Source organism: Marmota flaviventris, chromosome 9, assembly GCF_047511675.1.
Source record: "Marmota flaviventris isolate mMarFla1 chromosome 9, mMarFla1.hap1, whole genome shotgun sequence".
Taxonomy (NCBI): Eukaryota; Metazoa; Chordata; class Mammalia; order Rodentia; family Sciuridae; genus Marmota; species Marmota flaviventris.
In genome coordinates this window covers 12,188,416-12,209,592 of record NC_092506.1, presented here as the reverse complement: position 1 = coordinate 12,209,592, position 21,177 = coordinate 12,188,416, and the positions used below count along the sequence as shown (strand labels likewise).

Genomic DNA, 21,177 nt, shown 5'->3' with positions numbered 1-21,177 from the left:
TGAAAGATCGTTGCCAGGAGGATTCTATGTCCATGGAAAATTGAGTGAGTAAAGGGTAAATTCAAAGAAAAGAAATTTTAAGGGAATGAGCAGTGTTTACAAATGTTCTCACTGGTAAGTGCCTAGAAGTTGATCACATTGGTGACAGTAGGAAATTCAAATAAAGATCTGATCTCTATGGGAAATACCAGAGATGACAAGACAGAATGTAAAAACAAACAAACAAAAAATTTCCTTTTATTTTATCCATATCCCTGCAATTTGACAGTGCAGATCCTTCCACACAGACATGGAGTCTATGTCCTTACATTTGAACCTGGACTATCTACACAGTTGTGTAGGCCGAGGGAACACTAGCATATGACTCAGATGAAAAGCATCTGTGAATTGGAAGAGAACCAGGAGTCTGCTGACTGTCCGACACATGACCGAGGATATCCTAATTCATCCAACTCTGGACACTCCATCAGTTGACAACTCAAGTGTGAGAGAAGTTGGTAGAGATGAGCCGAGTTTGAACAGGACTAGAATAACCAACTGTATGGCTCATAGAAGTGTCAATGAAGTAACAATAGTAGTTGTTGGAAGCCACTAGGTTTGGGGTAGACTTTTACCCAGGGAAAGCTACTAAAATCAGGTGAAAAAAAGAAAAACAGTGATAGGCTACAAGGATGCTATGTGTGTTCCCAAAATTGGCTAATTAGATCTATAGCCTATGAGACTTGGTCCTCCACCTGCATGAATATAGAAAATGAGAAATTTATTCTAGTTGCCATTTAGTTGGGAACTAAGATGTCTTTATAGGTCATCTAGTCTGATCTGGTCTAGAGAAACATGAGAAAGCTGAGATCAGCATAGGGGGATATGACTTTTCCATGGTGACATGTGTTTCTGATCAAACCAAGACTACTAGTGAATTCCTCGGATCCACAGTCCTGGGCAGCTTACTTTCTAACTTTCTTGGGATCTTGCCCAGTCCTGAGATTCTATGACTCTGTGACTCTATGATTCTATAATTCCAAATCCAAGTAAACAATGCCAGCGCTCCAGACAGGCCTGGAACAGGAAAAGAACATGGTCTAGACTGAAAGACCAACTAAAATATTTTTTTTCATTTGAAAACACCAACAGTACCATCATGAACTCAAGGGATACACACAGTCCTGTGTTTCTGGTATTTCCTCCAGAGATCAACCAACCAGAATATCATGAAAATGTCCTCTCAGCTACCACCTATGCATCTCAAAACCTCTTGCAGAAATTACTTACTTCAAAACTGAAGATCTTAGGGGTAAGACTTGCCTCTCTGTGTGTATTCTACTAAAGGGGCAGAGGGAAAGAATAGAAATATCTGGTGGCACATGTTTTAAGGTAGGAGTCAATTCCAAATTTTATTTCCACTCAATTCAGAGAGTATGAATTACATTTCTATACCAATACGCATGAGATTCTGCAAAGAGGAGAACACAAGATGAATAAGTCAAGGTCCCTAGGCTCTTGAAATGCACATTCTCCATACTGACCAACTATTAAATTTTTCTAGTTGATTTCTGAGAGAAGAAATGGGAAAGAAAATCAACAAAAAGTCAACAGGACAGAGTCTATGTCTTGGATTATTGCAATTTTCCCAGTTTTATATTTTTTTCCAATCAAAAATCAGAATTCAAAGCCTGGCATGAAAATTACATGTATATTTGAATACAGCTGTTGCAGAATATCCTCTTAATACTATTAATACTCATCTCTCCATTCACCTAACTAACCCATGCCATAAATATTAATTTTCTTTCTTTTTTTAACCAATCCTTCTTTAGGACAATGTGAGGATTCAGTTATGTTTGAGATTATAATTTGTCCATATCTGAAAACATTTGTCCTCTCAGGCCTCATCCTCCAAGAATAAAAAAAATAGAAATTAATTTTTCAGAAAAAATATAATAGAAAAATAGAAAAAGATGGTCAAGTAAAATGAAGAAGAGAACCATCAATGTAAACTGCTTTAGGATCTATTCAATTATAATGAAGTCCAAAATTGTGCTAAACAATTCAAATTACTTTTCAATGGAGCATCTAATAGGAGCTATAAATGGTGGTAGTGATGGCGAGTCAGATAGAGAATAGTTACTTCCAACTAAAAGGACAAGACAATTTTATGGCCATTTTGGCATTTAACATGAACTCTAAAGAAGTAATGGAATTTCAACAAGTGGAAATAAAAAGAGAGGAAGGACGCAGGACAGTCTAAATGCGAAACACATCCTAAACAAATGCATATGGTAGCAGGTTAGGAATGGCAAAAGAGAGCTGGGAGAGGTCAATCAAGGCTTCAAAGGCTCAAGAAGATTAAAAAATAAGAAACAACCAGGATGGACAAATAAAAACCACAGGATATCCACACCATGCAAGAGTATTCATTGGTAAAAGAAATGAGCTGTCCACCCAAGAAGAGATGCAGGGAAACTGTAAACACTAGGGTTCAGTGAAGGAGGACAGTTTATAAAGGCTACCTATTGTATGATTCCAACTATAAGGCATTCTGGAAAAGACAAAACTATGAGATAATGAAAAGATCAGTCAGTGCCAGCCAGAGGTTCTAGGGGAGACAGAAAGGGATGAATAGGGTAGCTCAGAGGATTTTAAGGTCAAGAAAATGATTGTGTATAAAATTGTAACACTATAATGGCAGACTTTTGCCAGAACTCACAGAATGTGCAACACAAAATGAAGTCTAATGTGATCTCTATGGACTATAGTTGATGAGGTGTCCATGTTGGTTCATCAGCTGTGTCAGATGTCCCACCATCATGTGAGATGGTGGTGGTGGGAAATGCCGGGATGAAGGGGAAGAGGCAGAAAGAGGAAGGGGAAGAGATGTAGGAAACCTCTTAAGTTTCTAATCAATTTTACTGGAACCTAAAACTTTTCTAAAAAATAAAGTCTATTGATTTAAATGAAATGCTAAATATGGTAAATGTTGTGTATATTTTGCCACAATAAAAAGCATGAGATAACATATTTGTGTATTTTGGTACCAGGGATTGACCTCAGGGGCACTTACCACTGAGCCACATCCCCAGCTCTTTATTTCTTATTTTATTTGGAGACAATTGCTGAATTGCTTAGGGCCTTGCTAAGGTGGCGAGGCTGGCTTTGAACTCACCATCCTCCTGCCTCAGCCTCACAACCTACTGGGATAACAGGCATGAGCCACTGTGCTGGACATGAAATAATACTTAAAAAATAAAAAAAATAAATAAAAACAAAAGCAACCATGAAGGTACTTTGAAGACCCAATATTCAATAATTATATGTTCCCTCTTTATGAGATTTGATAATATAGACAATTAGTTTCCAACCTATAAAATTACTGAAACTACTAAAAGTGCTTCTTTTATAAAGTATATAACAATTTCCTGTGCCTCATTGTGGAACCATTGACCCACATTTTTGAGGAGGAAGAATACTAGAAATCTGTTATCTTTAAAACATTTCTCTGAGTGAATCTAATGCCCACAGGATTCAGGAGTTAACTATTCAAACAATTCTGAAGAGTAATATAATTTGGAGTTGTTCTGGAATTTTATTTTAGCACTGACTCAACACGTGGAAAAAGAAGATGGGTGCAGGAAAGCCTGTTAGAAAATCTTAATAATTGAGATGAATGAGTGGTGGCTATTGAGGTGAATGAACTTCCCAGATTCCTATAATAAGAGCAGTATTTGCCTCTATAATACTTACGGTCTTAAGAAGTCAGAATGTGTCCTCCTAAAAGAGCTCACTCCCAAAAATGGAATAAAAGGGCTGGGGTTCTCTTTACCCAGTATTTTTTTAAACTTACCAAAGCTTCTGCAGAGCAAAGAAAATTATTAAGAGTGTGAAGAGAGAGCCTACAGAATGGGAGAAAATCTTGGCCAGCTACTCCTCTAATAGAGGATTAATATGGGCAGAATATATAAAGAACTCAAAAAACTTAACACCAAAAAACAAACCAAATAACCCAATCAATAACTGGGCAAAAGAACTAAACTTTTTGAGAAACTTCTCAAAAGAAGAAACACAAATGGCTAACAAATTTTAAAAAAAAGAAAAAGAAGAAAAAGAAAGAAAAGAAAATTCAACATCTCTATCACCAGGGAAATGCAAATCAAAAATGCACTAAAATTTCATCTTTCTCCAGTCAGAATGTCAGGATCAAGAATAAAAACAATAATAAGTGCTGGTAGTATTGTGGGGGAAAAGGTACACTTTTACATTGTTTTTAGGGCTGCAGATTACTGTGACCACTCTGGAAAGGAGGATGAAGATTTCTCAAAACCTAGGGATGGATCTACCATGGTGACTCAGCTACCCCACTCCTTCATATCTTTCCAAAAGATCTGAAATTGGCATACTATGGTGACACAGCCACCTCAATGTTTATAACAGCACAATTCACAATAGCTAAATTATGGAATCAACCCAGGTACTTGTCGATAAATGAATGAATTAAGAAATTGTGGTATACATATACAATGGAGTTCTAGTCAGCCATAACAAAGAATGAAATTATGCCACTTACCAGTAAATGGAAGAAAGTGGAGAATATCATGCTAAAGGAAAATTAGCCAAACTCAGAAATTCAAAGGTTGCATGTTTTCTCTGATATGCAGAAGCTAGAGTAAAATAAAGGAAAGAGGAAGGGAGATGACATAAAGATAAAGGGCAGATCAGTAATGTAGAAGGAGATGGAGAAGCAGAGTGGAGGGATGGGAAAGGGGAGGCAATGAAGAATGAATTCTTTAAAAATCTTAATATGTGCACATATAAGTATACCACAGGGAATTTCACCTTTATGCATAAGTAAAAAGAACCAAATATAAATTAATAGATGAGTGAAAAGAAATCTAGTCTAGTAGAGGAAAAGGAACAAGGAAGGGGAGAGAGAAGGGGGAGGGAAATGGAGACATCATGAACTGAAGTCTAATTCCATTCATGGACGAGTTTGTCAGGATGAACCCAACTACTGCGTATGGCTATAAAGCTATGATTTTAAAAAGTGTGGGTCCAGGCTTCATGAAAATGTTCTCACTTAGGGCTCTACTAAAAGTGATAGTTGCTATGGCAGCAAGTGAGATCACTCAGACTGAGAAGGTGGACTGAAAGTAAAAGAGGGCAGAGGACACAGACTCCTGCTCTTTATGCCATAGTTTCTGTTCTTTATGTCACTTTCGCGGTCTTCCCTACCACTTGTCAAGCTGCTGCTTGGTGTTGCATTGCATCACAAGTGTGGCACAGGAGGGAAAACAAAACAAAATACAGAGTCCAAGAGAGCTGTAGGCCTGGGAGGGGGACAGTACGTCATCAGGCTGAGCATGGGTCATAGGCAGGGGTTTTCTGACAGTCCACTTCTCCCTGAAACAGGCTGGTGCTGCAGTTTAGAATGAGTGCTCCTCCAACATTCACTCATATGTGATAAGGAGTCGGACAGCTTATGAAGACACAGGTTTCTTGGTTTCCTCCTGGGGATTCTGATAAGTACAGGATAAGACTGACACTTTGCATTTCTGGCTCACAAAAGATGCTGAGGTTGCCATCCATAGGTCACATTTTCAGGAACATTGACTTAGATCATTTTCCTAATCGCCAAATATCACAGAAGAATTAAGCACATACCTGTGAGCATCATAAAGGGACTTTGACTATTCTTTTATTTTTTCATAAGAGAAGGTAAATTGCCAAATCTTTTTAATCAAAGGAAGATGTAAGTAGAAGGGAAACCCATCACTTTGGTTTTTTTCTCACTATGATTTTTCCCTCATTTACAGGCTACTCAGATCCTGATTGGAATCATAAACTTTTCTTTTGGAATTATTTTTCTTTTCACCTTGGTACCTCCTTACCCAAGGTTTCCTTTTATACTTCTTTCAGGATACCCATTTTGGGGCTCTGCTTTGGTGAGTATAATCAATCAAGTTCAATTTGAAGCCATGACACCCAGGATGGCAGGGAATTCCTAGTTATGAAATAAAATACATTCAGGAGTATAGTGGGCTTTGAAAAGTATGACCAAGAAAAAAAATAGCCTTTATGAAATTACTTCCCCATTAAATTACCAGAATTACTGTTTTCCCAGCTTGAAGTCTTGAAATTCCTCTGGGGAAATTTCTTTGGGCCTTGTAGTTGTTTATTTGTTCATTAATTTATTCAAAATTTGTTGCTAATATAATGTAGATCCATAGAGCAAGACAAGGATCCAAAGGTTAGTACAATGAGAGTCCTTCAAAGGGCTCCCAGTCCAGGCCAGGGAGAAAACTTGACCACCGATCATATGAAAGTAGTATGAATATATGATCTCACGCAGGTATAGGAAGTACTCGGGTAAGCAGAGGCAAAGGAACAACTTCCTCCTTAGATAAATGGAGAGGCAGAGAGGGGAGCACGGAGGATCTATTTAACCACATTCAATAAACGTTACTTTAGCATCTAATTAGCACCAGAGAATGGGTGGAGTCTAGGGGTTGTGCTGGGAGCCATTAGCCAAGTACTGCGGCATTTGTGCCCAGCCAGACTGTGGCAGGGTTGCTCATACAGGCAGTCCCCAATCTCAAGGTCCCAGGTGAGTGGAGAGTCAGACAAATTACCATGGAGTGATGAGCGATGACAGAGGTCATAGGAAAAGCATCTAAAAGCATAAGGGACATTGTCCAGAGCCACTTCCAGTCTGAGTTTTAAAGGATGATGAAGGTATATCCAGGGCTTCGGGAGCAAGGGACAGGAGTGTCTTGTTGCATGCCAAGGGGGAAATAAATGCAAAAGGCTGGAGGTGTGGGGAGCATTGTGTATTCTATGAACTGCAAGAGTTTAGCACAGAGGGTGAGAGTGCAGGGAGGGGGGTGGAGAATTGCCAGCAAGGAGACTAGAAACTTAAACATGGGTGGGCTGTGATGGGATTGGAAGTTTCCACTGGACAATAATGCTACCATATTTGGCTCACCTTCATGAAAATTCTTGGGATTTTTTTTTTGTTCAGAATTAACAGCATATTAGCTACCAACCCCAGATTAGGTTATAAGAAAGATGGAATCGGATCTTATTGGTGATAAGTTGATGTGACACCTAGTGTGTCATGACAGCAAAGCTGAGTCCACAATAGCCGTAAAAGGAAGATGAGTGAGAAAGCTTAATGTCCCATAAGGTTAAAAGAAAATCTCATGCTCAAATAAGTAGCAAAGCCTGGAGCCAATGTCCAGTGCAGTGTTTTTGTCCTTTGTCCTGTGTGGACAGTCATCCAGACAGCTTCCCCTTCTCAGGCCTGGAAAGACCATGTGAACTCAGGAGGAGGATGCAAAGGGAATGTGTGGACACCCATCCCGTGAGGACTCTTCAATGTCAGCTAACCATGGCCCTCATTAAGATATTTATTCTCTCCCACAGTTCATTATGTCTGGAGCCTTTCTCATTGCGTTAAAAAGGATAACCACCGAATCCTTGGTGAGTGATGTTTCCATTTGACTAAAAACTAACAACTTTGAAATTATTCATCCTAGCGAATAATTTTGAAAATCCCTAGGTGACCACAATTCCACAAACGGTCAAGTACTCATACCACAAAATGGCATTTGCTTCCTTCTTTCATGGAATCGTAGGCTCAGAGTGCCAGAATAGTGTTTTCTGGGTCACAAAGCCGAATTCTTATTCTAAATGTGAAGACGCTGAGGCACAGAAATGTTAAGCAACTGGTTCAATTTCCTCAGCCGCTTAATGGTAGAATGCATCTCCATATTCCTGCTAGTCCATCACTCAGTCTTTCTGGATATTTAATGCCTACTGCATACCAGACACTCTGACAGACACTTATTTGACCCACAGGAAAGACATACTGTAGAAAACCTAATTAAGTCAGAAGTAGAATCTAGAAATCAAAAGTGTTGCTAAAGAATGTGAAATTATAACTTATAGATTCATTATATCTAGAATAGGTCTACCCAAAGATTCAGAGATATTAGATATTAATTATAAACCAATAAATGATATTTCTGAACCACTTATTGACTTATTAATAGGAGTAAATGTAAATATATAAAAAGAATACCTCCTATAAGTTTCTGGCTTGAAACAAAAATTGCAGAGAAATGCAATGTTCAGTTTGACACAAGAGTCTTGAAGTGAAAATGCTAATGGACCCTGAGGTCTAAATGCAGTGGAACACAGCAACCCCACATAGCCCTGTGTCCCAGGTGCACCCCTCCCCATTCAAATGGAAATCATCGTGGGTGCAGAATGTGAGGAGGAGGAATGTATTAAAAGTTCACTGGATCCTCTTATTCTGTGGATGAGGGCTGAATCCCAAAGAAATGAAGCTAGCTTGTGACACTGTGACACTGACTAGAATCCTGCTCTCCAGCCACCCTCTCATTGCTTTGACTATAGCACAGGACGGGCCTAAGTCATTGTGTTATGCTCTGATTCTATTTCAGGCGAAAGTGAGTGAGCCGGGTAATGAATTTTCTTAGCGAAGTGGCAGCAGCAGCTGGAATCATTCTCCTCACATTTGGTTTCCTTCTAGATCGAAACTACATTTGTGGCTATTCTCCAGAAGGCATTCGGTGCGGTGAAATTACTGCCCTCTTGGTTGTAAGTATGCTGTAATTTTAGAGTAAAAAAAAGATCTCTTAGCACCTAATTAGCACCATCCAGATAATACTGTGGATACACATGTCTTGTCTTTTACTCATAAACATTCAGGAAATCCATAATATTTGATAAGACATTCTATGACGCATTATGGAACAGAACAATGAATACATCACAACACCCACCTTTAGGAATTCACACAGGTGGAAAAGAGGTAAAACATCTAGACAAGTGAGCGATGTACTAAAAGTGATATACTAAAAGAAAAATACAGGCACAGCAGTTTGGTTTCGGTTCATAGTCCTAGAAGTACATTAGAATTTTAAGCCAAATGTTCTTCTAGTTTTTGATTTGGCTTTAGTAACTTAGGCTTCTGATAGAGCATGGTAGATTGAAAATGGGCACTTATTTCTGCTCTTCCCAAAATACTACTAAAGTTAGTGTAAAAGCATGTAAAAGGTGTGAATCCACCTGAAGAGAAAAAGGTAGTCAACATATCAAAAAATGGTGAAGAGGGACAGAGATGTAGGTCCATGATGGAGTGAAGCATTTAGCATATATGGGGCACTGGAATCAACTCATGGTACCCCCAAAAAAACTGCTGAAGACACTAAAAGCTACTTGAGGGAAGTCCTAAGAGAAGTTAGATATTTCACATAGCAGAGTCTAAGAATACTGAGCTGGTGGATGCACTTCAACCACAGACATCAGGGCAGAGAACAGAAAATAGAGAGACTGGTTCAGGTAATGGTGGATTGGGCTGTTAGTATCAACAAAAATGCTAAAATCAAAAAGCAACCAAACAAAAACCATCTTAAAGGTATTAAAAAACCAAAAGTCAGCTGGAACCACAGGGCGAGTTCTGTAGCCATGGTATGTTAAAGAGCACCAAAGCTGCCATGTCTTCCCGCTGGTTTGTCAACACTGCCCATCTGGAATCTGATTCCCAGCACAAGCAGAGGGAAAGAGAAAGAAGTCAAGGCCCGAAGTCCACACGAGGTAGAAATACCTGGAAGAGACCTTCTCCACGTTGAACTCAGCCCTTGATGGAATTCTATACTCTTCTTCAATCAAGGATAAAAAGACATAACAAAGTCCCCTGTCCCATAACGGCAGAGAAATCTTAACTGCATAATGTACATAAGGAAATTTTAGCCATAGATCAAATGCCCTGTCAGCCTCTATCCACTCCCACTCCAGCTGGGATTTTAACTTCGGGTAGGGCATCAAGGGGGCAAGGCAAGAATTACAGACAGAGGAGAGAAAGAGGAAATAATGACGGAATATTTTTGGAACCAATAAAAAATAAAATGATTAACCCACAAGTCCCAGAAGCCTAGTGAATTCTGGACACCTGGACACGTAATGATAATGTAAACAACAAGGACAGAAAATTTCAAAGCAACAAGTAAAGAAGGCCAGTTATTTTCAAAAGATAGGTGATTTTTTTTTTTTATCTTGGAGAAGATAGTAACTAGAAGGAAAAGTAAGGGAGCTGGAGTCTCCAGAGTGTTGTTTCATCTTTACGTGCCAAACAAACTAAGCCCAAACTATTCTGGCGTTTGCTAATTCAGACCCACGTAATGCTTCACAGACTTCTATACCAAGGGAATGACCTGGATGCTTAAGTTTAAAAAGCTCACCTTCACCTAATGTTGAAGCACTCAACATCTTACCATCTTTTAAAACTGAAATATGTAGATCTTAAAGAATTTTCCTAAAATGAACATATTTGTATACCAAGTTACTATTTTCTCTCTTTCTGTACTGTGAAATCACTATGTCCAAACACCAATAAGAGTAGGGGGTTAAGTACCACGTCCTTGAGAGCAGAGGGTCTACATTTATTGTTTGAAATCTTTCTAAATGACAGATTTGCCTATTTCTCTCCCATTTATTTATGTATTCACTCAATTGTGTATTTATATCATTATGGACTTGTATGAGTGTTTATTTAATACTTTGAGTTATAATTTAATATTGTGCAAATTAAGAAAATTTCAGCCACTGAGAACTCTTTGGATCCTGTGATCCTTGTACATTCCCCTGTTTTGTGAAAGGATTTATTTATTCTAACATTTCCATAGTTTCAGGCACTACAAGATTCTCTAGGTTCTTCTTGTATATTCCCTGCACAAGGCCTTAGAAGCACTCATTCATCCAGAGGAGCCCACATTCCTTCTGTCAATAAATGGTACTAGAAGCCAAGATCAGGTACTAGATGTGCTTGTTTTACCGAAATACTATTGTTTTGTAGACTCTCTCAGCTGACAGATAAGAAATACCTCTGCATTAACCCAACTTATTCACATATCTATAAATATTTCTTAATGTGCTCAGAACTATCTATATTGAGCTGGACATGAGTTCATAATGATGCATTACCATGTGGATCATTTTAGCCTCCCCTACTGGTTATTTGGAAACTACCTCCCAGTAGTGGGAAACCTGTCTCCCACCATCCTCCAGCCGTGCACTTATTTTTTCCGATTATGTTCTGTACATGCAGAGTGGTGTCAGAATTGTTGACTGGAATCTCCATGCTGGACGCAGTGCCGTGCTGATAAGCAGCACCTTTACATTCATGCTAATGGACTTCTTCAGCTTCCCACACAACTCTGCTAAACACCTTTTTCTCCCTCACCCCTTCAGTGAGCTTATTTCATCTGCTTGTCATACAATTAAATGACTTTGCCACAGTCTACATTCTAGAGTCACCAATCTGCATTCTAGAATCACCCAATCACCTAAAATATACCATTTTTTAAACTTGCATACATTAAAGTTCAATCTTTTCAACAAGTTATTAATCTTCATGGAATCAACTCATTTGGTTTTTTCTTGCTTATGCTGTTTTGTGTTGTATCTAAGACATCATTGCCTGACCAAAGATGTACTCTTATACCATCTTCTAAGGTTTTTATTGGTTTAGGTCTTCCATTTGTCCTTTGAGTTGGTGTGTGTGTGTGTGTGTGTGTGTGTGTGTGTGTGTGGTGTGAGGAAAGGGATCAATTTCATTCTTCTGTATGTCATCTAAGCACCATTTGCTAAAAAGACTTGTTTAACCTATTCTATTCCAAGCCACATTGATGAATATCAATGGAGCATGACTGTAAGGGCTGATGTCTGGGCTCTAAATTCCATTCTATCACTATAGCCTACCCTGCGTTGGAACCACAGAGCCTCTATCCCCGTAGCTTTGCAATAAGTTCTGAAAACACAGAGTACAAGTCCTACAACTTCATTCTTCCTTCTCAGGATTATTTTTGACTATTGTGGGTCCCTAAATTTTTATATGAGTTTTAGGCTCATCCTGTCAATTTCTGTCAAAAGAAAATTTCAGATGACATTTTTTAAGAGGTTGTGTTGAATTTTTAGACAATTTTGTGGGTTATTAGCATCTTAGCATAACAAGTTGCTGTACTTCATAAACCATGAATCTGGGATATCTCTTTATTTCATTTAGTTTTTAAATATGTTCCACCAATGTTTTACATTTTCAGTATACAAGCCTTGCAGTTCTTTTGGTAAATTCATTCCCAAGTATTTTATTCATTTTGATGTTATTATAGCTGGAGTTGTTTTCTTCATTTTGTCTTCTGAATATTCATTGCTAAGGTGTAGAAGCACAGTTGATTTTTTTGTATTGATACTGCATCCTGAAATCTTGCTCTCCTTTATAAGTCCTAAGAGTTCTTTTTAGAAGATTCTTTCGAATTTTCTATACACAAGAGCATGTAATCTAGAAATAGCTGGACCTATTCCTTTCCAAACTGGATGGTTTTACCTGCTTTTTCTGTCTTTATTCCCTGGTTAGAATACCTAGCTCAACCCAGAATCAAAGCTGTAAAAGCAGGCATATTTGTCTTATTACTGAATTTAGGGGGAAGCATACAGTCTCTCACCACCAAGTATGATATCAGCTGAGGGTTTCTGTAGGTGGACTTTACCGAGTTGAGGAAGTTCTCTTCTATTTCCAGTTTGTTGCATATTTTTACCATAATTTTTTAATTTACTCAAATGCTTTTTCTTCATCTTTTAGTAGGGCATATTACATGAATTGGTTTTTTTCCCCCTGACTTAAATAAACCTTGTATCCCTAAGATAAACCCCATCCTGGTTTAGTGCACAATCCTTTGTTGTTATATTGTGAGATTCAGTTTGCTGACACTTTTAAAGATTTTTGCATCTATATTCACAAGGAATATTGACACATAGTTCTTTTTTGTGGTGTCTTTGTGGTTTTGCTTGTGGTTAATACTGGCTTTATAGACTAGTTGTAAAGTATTCCTTTCTCATGTTTTTTTGGGAGGCTTTGTAAAGAAAATGGTATCAGATTGCCTAGAAACATCTCATAAAATTCAAGATAGGCCTGGACTTATCTTTGTGAAAAGTTTTTAATTCCGTGATGTATATATGAATTCAAATTTTCTATTTCATCTTGAGTCAGTTTCTAAGAGTGTGTCCCTTATTATCAAAATAAGTGAATGAAAGACTATGACAATATTGACTGTTCAGAAAGACTGTCATGAAGGTCCCATGTTAGTAGAGTTGCCAACCCATAATCTAGACAGTTGAACGAGCAGAAAAGGTATAAAATAGCCAAGAGACTAAACACATCACAACCAATGGCAACTGACCTTTTCAGAGGAGGCACTTTTGTTCCAATAGTTTTAAATGGAAGCATTGTAGCTGCTAATTCTGAGGAGCCAGAGCCATTTACCCCACTGTCCCACCTTCTGAAATATCTGCTTCTAAGAGTTTCTTGAGGACCTCAGCTTGAAGTCTGTAAGAGATATGGTGGTGGTGGTAGTGATGGTGGTGTTTTTGTAAGTAGGATCTCATCTATGAAGGCTCAGTGCAGTCTTCCTCTGATGCAAAATAGCCTGTTTCTTGCCTAACATCACCAAGATTTATTAGATTAGATGACAGGCAAAGGAAGATGGTTCATACCAATTAGCAGAAAACACTGCCAAATTTCTTATGTTAATCAGTGTTAACAGAACAGGGTAGAGTCGAATCATGCATTGAGATATGATATAATGCAGAATTTCTATGGATTTAGTCAAGGATTAACAAGGAAATAGGAAGATACTAAATATTGTGAGGACCTTGAAAAATTGTCCCATGCCTGCTGACGGAGAAATCAGCAGCTCCTCAGAGGTGGAATGTGGGAAAAAGAGTCTTTCCTAAAGTCAATTTCTTAAACACAGAGAAGACTGAGGAAAGTTTCTGTAAGGTTTTAATGCATAGCCTCATTATTTCTTCTAGAAAGAATATTGGTTTGGGAGGCATTTTACTTATTGGTCCTTGTGCCTGGCTAAGAAAACAGCATCATAAAATCGACACCTGACTCCTGCCCCAGGAACTTATTCTTTCAGATACACAAAGGCATAGACAGAAAGGATGGGTAGAGGCAATGCTTTAGCAGACCTTCATGAGTCAAAACGAAACAAGAACAACTCTGAGAAGATGGTGAAGAACTTCCGGGAGATGTGATTCCTGGGGGCGGGAGGCAGGGGGGACAAACCCTGAATGACAGAAAGTGCTGAACTTGCCCCATCAGCATAGATATGCAAGTCCCAACAGGGAAACTCAAGGGGCTTCTGTAGAACAGGTGCTAAATGAGCTCCAGGAGTAGGACCCTAATGGTGGGGGGTCTTGGCTAGACCTCCCTGAGGCCTCCACAACCACCAAGCACCCACTCACAGACCACCAGGGAAATCTACAGCAGTTCAATGCTGGGTTTATTAAATATGCAGAAGAAGACAAGAACCTAGGATCTTGGGCGCAACAGGGGAAAGTAGAGTGGGTACTTGCAGGGTTTCATCAACTGAATTTATTCATAAAGAAGTTTTTAGGAAGAGTAACACTAGACCTGGTTAAAAACTGGTTAGAATTTACAAACTAGGGAGTATACAAGGCCAGTCGATGGTGTTATTCTTGGAAAACATGAATTGACATGGAAAAACTGTTGCCTTATCTTTACCATAAAACTCTAAAAAGCCTTCAAATAAAACCTGGAACTGATACCTGGTTATACACATCATGCTTTGGTGCATTTTGTAAATTTGCTGGTTCATAGTATAGTTGTTTTTAAATTCATGCTTTCTGTTCAGTTCTCAGTGATCTTAAGCAAAACTAAAAAAATTAAGAGACAATGGAAATTACAAAGTGGAAAAAGAAGACACAGCTAGATTGTCAAGTGACTCCTATGTCAGCTGACTTCTAACAAGTGACAACAGGGGTCAGGAGACAGCAGAATGACATCAGTGTGCTGAGAAAAACAACCTTCAACCACTCACCCATTGTTGTCCATTCTTGTAAGAATGTAGTTGAGAAAAAGAGATAAAGGATCTCAGAGGTAGAAAAAAATTGAATCGACCTCCTGAAGACCTATTTGGGCATAAAAGGAATAATAAGGAATAAACTCTCGGGCTGAGGATATCGCTCAGTTGGGAGAGGGCTTGCCTGGGTTCAATCCCAACACCACACACACACAAAAGAATGAACTCCAAATAGGAAAAAATAAAAACCAGCACAAGATGCAAGAAAGAACTAAGATCAAGAAATGCCATGAATATGTGAACAAATGTAACTGGATATTGCTTATAGAAAGTAGTAATAATTACAAGTACTAAGATTAAACTATAAGGACATGTTTAAAATACCAGAAAATACTAATATATGAGTAAGGGGCAAATGGCATTTCTTCTATTTATATTTGCTAAAGGTAAACGTAATAGTGTTATCTGAGCGGAGAATAAAGATTTTATAAACTTTACACTTTGGTAAGCTAAGTATGTTTTAAAGTATACAGTATCATCAAAAGTAAGAACCTCGATGAGCACATTGGCACAGACCTGTAATCCCAGCGTCTGGGGAAGCGGAGGCAGGAGGATTGCAAGTTCAAGGCCAGCCTCAGCAACTTAGTGAGGTCCTATGAAACTTAGTGAGAACTTAGCATTTCTTAAAAAGGGGTAGGTAGGGGCTGGGGATATAGCTCAGTGGTAAGGAAGCACCCAGTACCAAAACAAACAAACAAAAAACAAGACAAAAAAAATAAACGTAGACCTAATATACTTAGAATACTATACTCAACATAATGCACATTTTTGTAGAACATACAAGAAAAGGAAAATAAGCACACATTAAAAAATAAAATCATTCTAGATTAACACCAAATTTGAAGCCAAATAGTATATGTTCTATGCAATAAAACTTGAGCAATAATAATAACCTCAAAACCCCTATGTGACTATGTATTAAGATGCTTCCAAATGATGTGGGAGCCAGGGAAGAAATCATAATGGAAATATGACAATGCTGTAAAGGGAAAGATCAAAAAACTTGTGGGCAAGAGATAAGCACAACTATTGAGGCAATTCACAGTACCTTGAAAGGTAGGTACTATAAAATAGGAAACGTGTAAAAATTTATTGCCCAACCATTGAGAATTAGAAAAAAGACAGAAAATTACTCCCCCTCCACCCCACCCCTCAAAAGCAAGAGCATACATTAGAGAAAAAGAGAGAAAAGAAATCATGCACATACTAGTAAAGATCAAAATAGTCAACAATGTTTTTTGGAAAATGCTAAAAATACGTAATTTATTTTCTTTTTTCCACTTCTGGTTATTATAGAGTAGAATCAGGACACCTCTCTTAGGAGAGGTGTTTTTTTGTTCGTTTGTTTTGGGTTTTGTTTGTTTGTTTGTTTTGTTTTGGTACTAGGGATGGAATCCTGAGATACTTTACCACCAAACCACATCCCCAGCCTTTTTTTCATTTTTTTTTTTTTTAATTTTGAGACAGGGTCTTGCTAAATTTCTTAGGGTCTCGCTAAATGGCTGAGGCTGGCCTCAAACTTTAGATCCTCTTATCTCAGCCTTGCAAGAATCACTGGGATTACAGGCACAACCACTTTAAAACTGATTAACATATTAAAAACACCTGGCTGTTGGAATGCAGACAAGGAAACCACAGTGACTAGGATCTGAGGAGCAAGGATCATGTCAAGAATTGTCCACACAAAGCCAGTGTTCTCTACCACTTTTCTCCTTGAGGTATTTGCTGACTCCTAAGATTTACAGGGTACCAAATCAGAAGCCAGGCTAATAGGAAGCTAGGAGACTGCAAGGCCGAGCAGAGACTCCAGCAGTTGGGCAGGGCTGGGGTACACAAGCATGTGTTCAAGGTCCACCAAGAAAGAGTAGGAAAGACTGGCAAATACCCCAGGATTTCATTTGTGCAAGAATAATACACCCTGAATCCAAGGATAAAGGAAAGAAGCCACACTTCACAAAACTGAAATCAGACCACATAGGGAAAAACAATTAAATTTATAGAAAATGAAAAAGGATAAAGATAACAAAGATCAGATTAAAAACTAATGAAATATGAAACACGCTAGACAGAGGAATAAAACTAAAAGACTGATGTTTTGAAGAGATTAAAAAATTGATAAAACCTTGCTAATTAATCGAGAAAAAAGAGAAAACACAAACAATATCAGGAACTAACAAAGGTGCATCACTACAAACACAACATCCATTAACACACGAGGTCATCATGAACAATATTATAAAAATAATCTGACGCTGCAGACGAAATTCACAAATGCCTTATAAAAGCCCAACGACCCAAATTATGTCAAACCCACCTGTCACAGCAAAGGAGAAAAGAGAACATCTGATAATTCTTTAATAAAGATTCAAATCTATAATTTAAAACTTTATCCCCCCCCCCAAAAAAAAGAAAGAAAAAAAATCAATCCAGGAGCAGATTAGTTCCTTCACATATTTAGAAAAGGAGTAATGGTAACTTGAACAAGTACTTATATGGTGCTGTCACAATCTTTGACACTAAAATATGACAAGAACATTGCTAAGAATAAGACAATTATAGGAAGTTCTCTTTTATTAATCTTGTGTAGACATCTGAGATAAAAGATGAGGAACCAAATTGAGTGATACACATGAGAATTCATCACAGGCTACTCAGTTAAAACCAGAAGTACAGTTGATTTCACATTCAAAAATCTATCAGTAATAGACCTAAATGTGAAACAGAAAACTATAAAGCTTCTAGACAGGGAGAGAGGATTTAGGAGAACATTTTCATGACTGGGGGTACTCAGAGCATGAAAGAAACTAACCATAGAAGAATAAATAAATAAATAGGAATGCTTTTTTAAAAATTAAGTAACAGGAGCAAACAAACTAAAACTTCTTCATCAAAGTCATCATTAAGATAGTGGAAATCAAGTCACAGAGTGGAGGAAATTTTTCCCAATATGTGTATCTAACAAATGACCCATCTCAGGAATACACTCTTGAAAATTAGTAATCAACTGGTAAAAGTTAAAATGAGAAAGGCTTTCACAAGCCCATCAGAAAGAAGATAGACAGATGGCTAGTGAGCATGTGAAAATGTGTTTAATGCCATTAGTCCTCAGAGAAGCACAAATTAAAATCACAATGAGATACTACTGTGTACACATCAGAATGATCTTAATTAAAAATACTGGCAATACCAAGTGTCAGCAGGAATGTGAAGCAGCTGGAAGTCTTACATATTTTTGGTGGGGGGCAAAATGAGCAGTTCACCTTGGAAAACTATTTAGCAGTTTTTAACAAGGTAAAATACACCTATTTTATGTCTCATGCATGAGAATATTCACAGCAACTCTGTTCATCAAAGTGAAAACAGGAGAAATTCAAATGTCCATCAACAGCAAACAAGCTCAACAAGTGGTGATTATTCAAATAACAGAGTATCTCTCAGCAAGAAAAAAGAATGACTTACTGATACATGGATCAACACGGATGAATTTCAATCCCTTATGGTTTTTTATTGGTTCTTTTTAGAACCATGACAGTAGAATCCATTTTGATGTAATTATACAAGCATGGAATATGTCTTATTCTAGTTAGGAGCCCATTCTTGTGGCTGTACCTGCTGGTGGATTCATACATGTTCATGGAAAAATTTTGTCAGATTCATTCCACTGTCTTTCCTTTTCCTATCCGCTCAATCCATTATGTTAAACACACAATTTCAGATACAAAAATGAACAGGCAAATGTAATAAATGATCTCAGAAATTCAGAGGAGAGGATCCTCTAGGTGATGTAGGAGGATTGACAGGGAGAAAACAGAGACCTTACTGGAGTGATGGCAATGTGCTGTATCTTGTTATAGAAAGCAAACAGATGATAGATAGATAGATAGATAGATAGATAGATAGATAGATAGATAGATAGATAGATAGATAGATAGAATGTACTTCTTTATTTGTAAACTCTAATGCTAAAAATATTAGAAAATATTTTTAAAGCAGATAACAGTTTTATATTTTTATGTACAGAGTACATATAACTCAAGAAAAAAGTCAAAAACATTACTAAAAAGGGAAGGAGTTTATACAAAAGCAACTTAAATTCACTAGTAACCAGGGAAATGACATATGTATTAACAATGGACTAATATTTACATTCATTAGAAATAATTTAAGAGATAGAAATAATTAAAGAGATATCACACTTATTACTGGCAGAGACATGGTGAATAGGATGATCTTATGTATCAGCAATAGAAATATAAGATGTTTATACCCTTTTAGAAAGAGAGGAGATAGCGTTTACTCTTATGAAAGATGCATATACCTTTTAACCCTGATATTCACCTCCACAGCAAGTAAACCACCTATAATTATGGGTTTTGTACATTATCTGGCCATTAAAAACATGTGGCTCTAAAATAGTCATTTAAAAATGCAGTAGAAAAACCTGGTTGAAGAACAGAATGTTGTTGTATTAACCTTTGCAACTTGAGTGTAAGATTCGGCTCCCAGAAGACGACACACCTTGGCTGGCACAGCCCCTGTGTCCAGCCTCTGGGCTATGACAAAGTGTGTGTCCCTCTTAGTCATGCACTTACTTGCTGTGACTAAAAGACCCAACCAGCACAATTATAGTGTAGGAAAAGTTAATCTGGGGGCTCCCAGTCTCAGAGGTCTCAGAGAGTCAGCGGCTCCATTCCTCAGGGTTCAAGGTGAGGATCATGGCAGAAGAGTGTGGCAGAGGGAAGTGGCTCGCATGATGATCAGGAAGCAGAGAGAGATCTCCACTTGCTACAAGATATATACCCCTAAGCCATGCTCCCCAATATTCACCTCTTCTAGCCACACCCTACCCACCTTCAGTTACCACTCAGTTAATTCCTACCAGGGTATTAATTCACTGACTGGGTTAAGGCTTTCTGTTTTTTATTCCTTTTGCTATCTCTACCACCTTCTTTCTTTCTCCTTTAATAGATCACTTTTTGCATATATTTTTGTATTTGATATATTTATGAAATTGAGTATTGCCTATGCATAATTTAGAAAATGTATGATTTATACTATCCTGTGTTATGCTATGATGAAATAACTGTATACTCTCAGGATTCTCCGCTGACTTAATTCCAAAGCATGAGAAATACTTGAGAAATGGGGGGGGGATTATTACATAGGCATTACTGCCTCGTTCTAATCAGAAAAAAAATAATATGCGAATATGATGACTCTTCTTTATCTTCTGTGTTTCAGGGAATATTCACCATGTTGATGATCCTCAACGTTATCGAATTACTCATTTCTCTGTCTATCTCAATTTGTGGATTCCACTCAGAAGAAGATCATGACTTTTAGGACTGTCGTTTCTAGCACTGTGAGAATAAAATGTGTTACAATATTATTACCGAGAGATGAGCTCTGCCCCAAAGGAACATAAAATCTTCAGGCTGCCAACTCTGTGACTCAAAGGGAGGGTGGCTGTGAGGACACACATTGGCACTCAAACACTGCCTGCCTCTTGGCCAGGGCATCTCCCCTCTCCACACCTCGGTGCCATCAGCTGTCCTTCATGCATTCTTTCACCTACAGGACAGCAAGAGTGCTGTTGCCCCAAGACAAGCAAAGGTTCAAACCAAAGCCCCAGGTCAGGGTGACCAAGTTCTCTAACTTTTCTGATTCAGAAAAATCTGCCAGTTTCTCTAAGGTTCTGTCCCGTGATTCCTACTCTATTTTGCGGGAAGATGAGTTAGAGGCAAAAATGGTTTGGCCCACAAAATATATGTTGATGCTGAAAGATCATCCGTGCAGTAAGCTGACCAACTAGAATGGTAACGATAAAAACAAAGAAAACAAATATTTATTGAGCCACTGTGGTGCTCCAGGCTTCATGCTAGAACTTAGCATGCTTCACCCGTTGCTCATTTTGTCTCACAAAAGAAGTGAATTTTAATATTATACCCAAACAAGGAAGCTGAAGAACAGAAAAAGTATGTAATTTTCTCAAAGTCACAAAGCTTTCAGTGGTCGTCTGGCTGCAGAGTGTAGAGGTCTTAATCTGTACACCAATCTCTGCTAAGGTTTTTGGTCTCAGGATCACTTCATACCTTTAAAAATTATAAAGGAAATAAATTTTTTCTTAAAGTATATTTTTCAAAATAATTAGTAGGGAGGATGATATTGATTTCTGTTTTCAGTAAGCTCTTTAATGCAATGGTTCCTAGACTCAACT

At 37.9% G+C, this 21,177-nt stretch overlaps 1 protein-coding gene across 1 annotated transcript; it reads left to right on the top strand.

The window, feature by feature from the left end:
- The first annotated feature begins 1,138 nt into the window (after nt 1-1,138).
- Nucleotides 1,139-12,624, top strand: Ms4a5 (membrane spanning 4-domains A5). The gene is made up of 5 exons (XM_071616913.1): nt 1,139-1,291; nt 5,805-5,933; nt 7,414-7,474; nt 8,468-8,624; nt 12,594-12,624. The coding sequence occupies exons 1-5, from the start codon at nt 1,139-1,141 to the stop codon at nt 12,622-12,624; spliced, it is 531 nt and encodes a 176-aa protein (XP_071473014.1).
- Nucleotides 12,625-21,177: the final 8,553 nt, after the last annotated feature.

Excerpts from the sequence above, each read along its gene's own strand:
- Ms4a5 (XM_071616913.1), top strand. The coding sequence starts at position 1,139 with ATGAACTCAAGGGATACACACAGTCCTGTGTTTCTGGTATTTCCTCCA. Across the intron at positions 1,292-5,804 it reads CAAAACTGAAGATCTTAGGG|GCTACTCAGATCCTGATTGG; the intron begins GTAAGACTTGCC and ends CCTCATTTACAG. Across the intron at positions 7,475-8,467 it reads AACCACCGAATCCTTGGTGA|TGAGCCGGGTAATGAATTTT; the intron begins GTGATGTTTCCA and ends GGCGAAAGTGAG.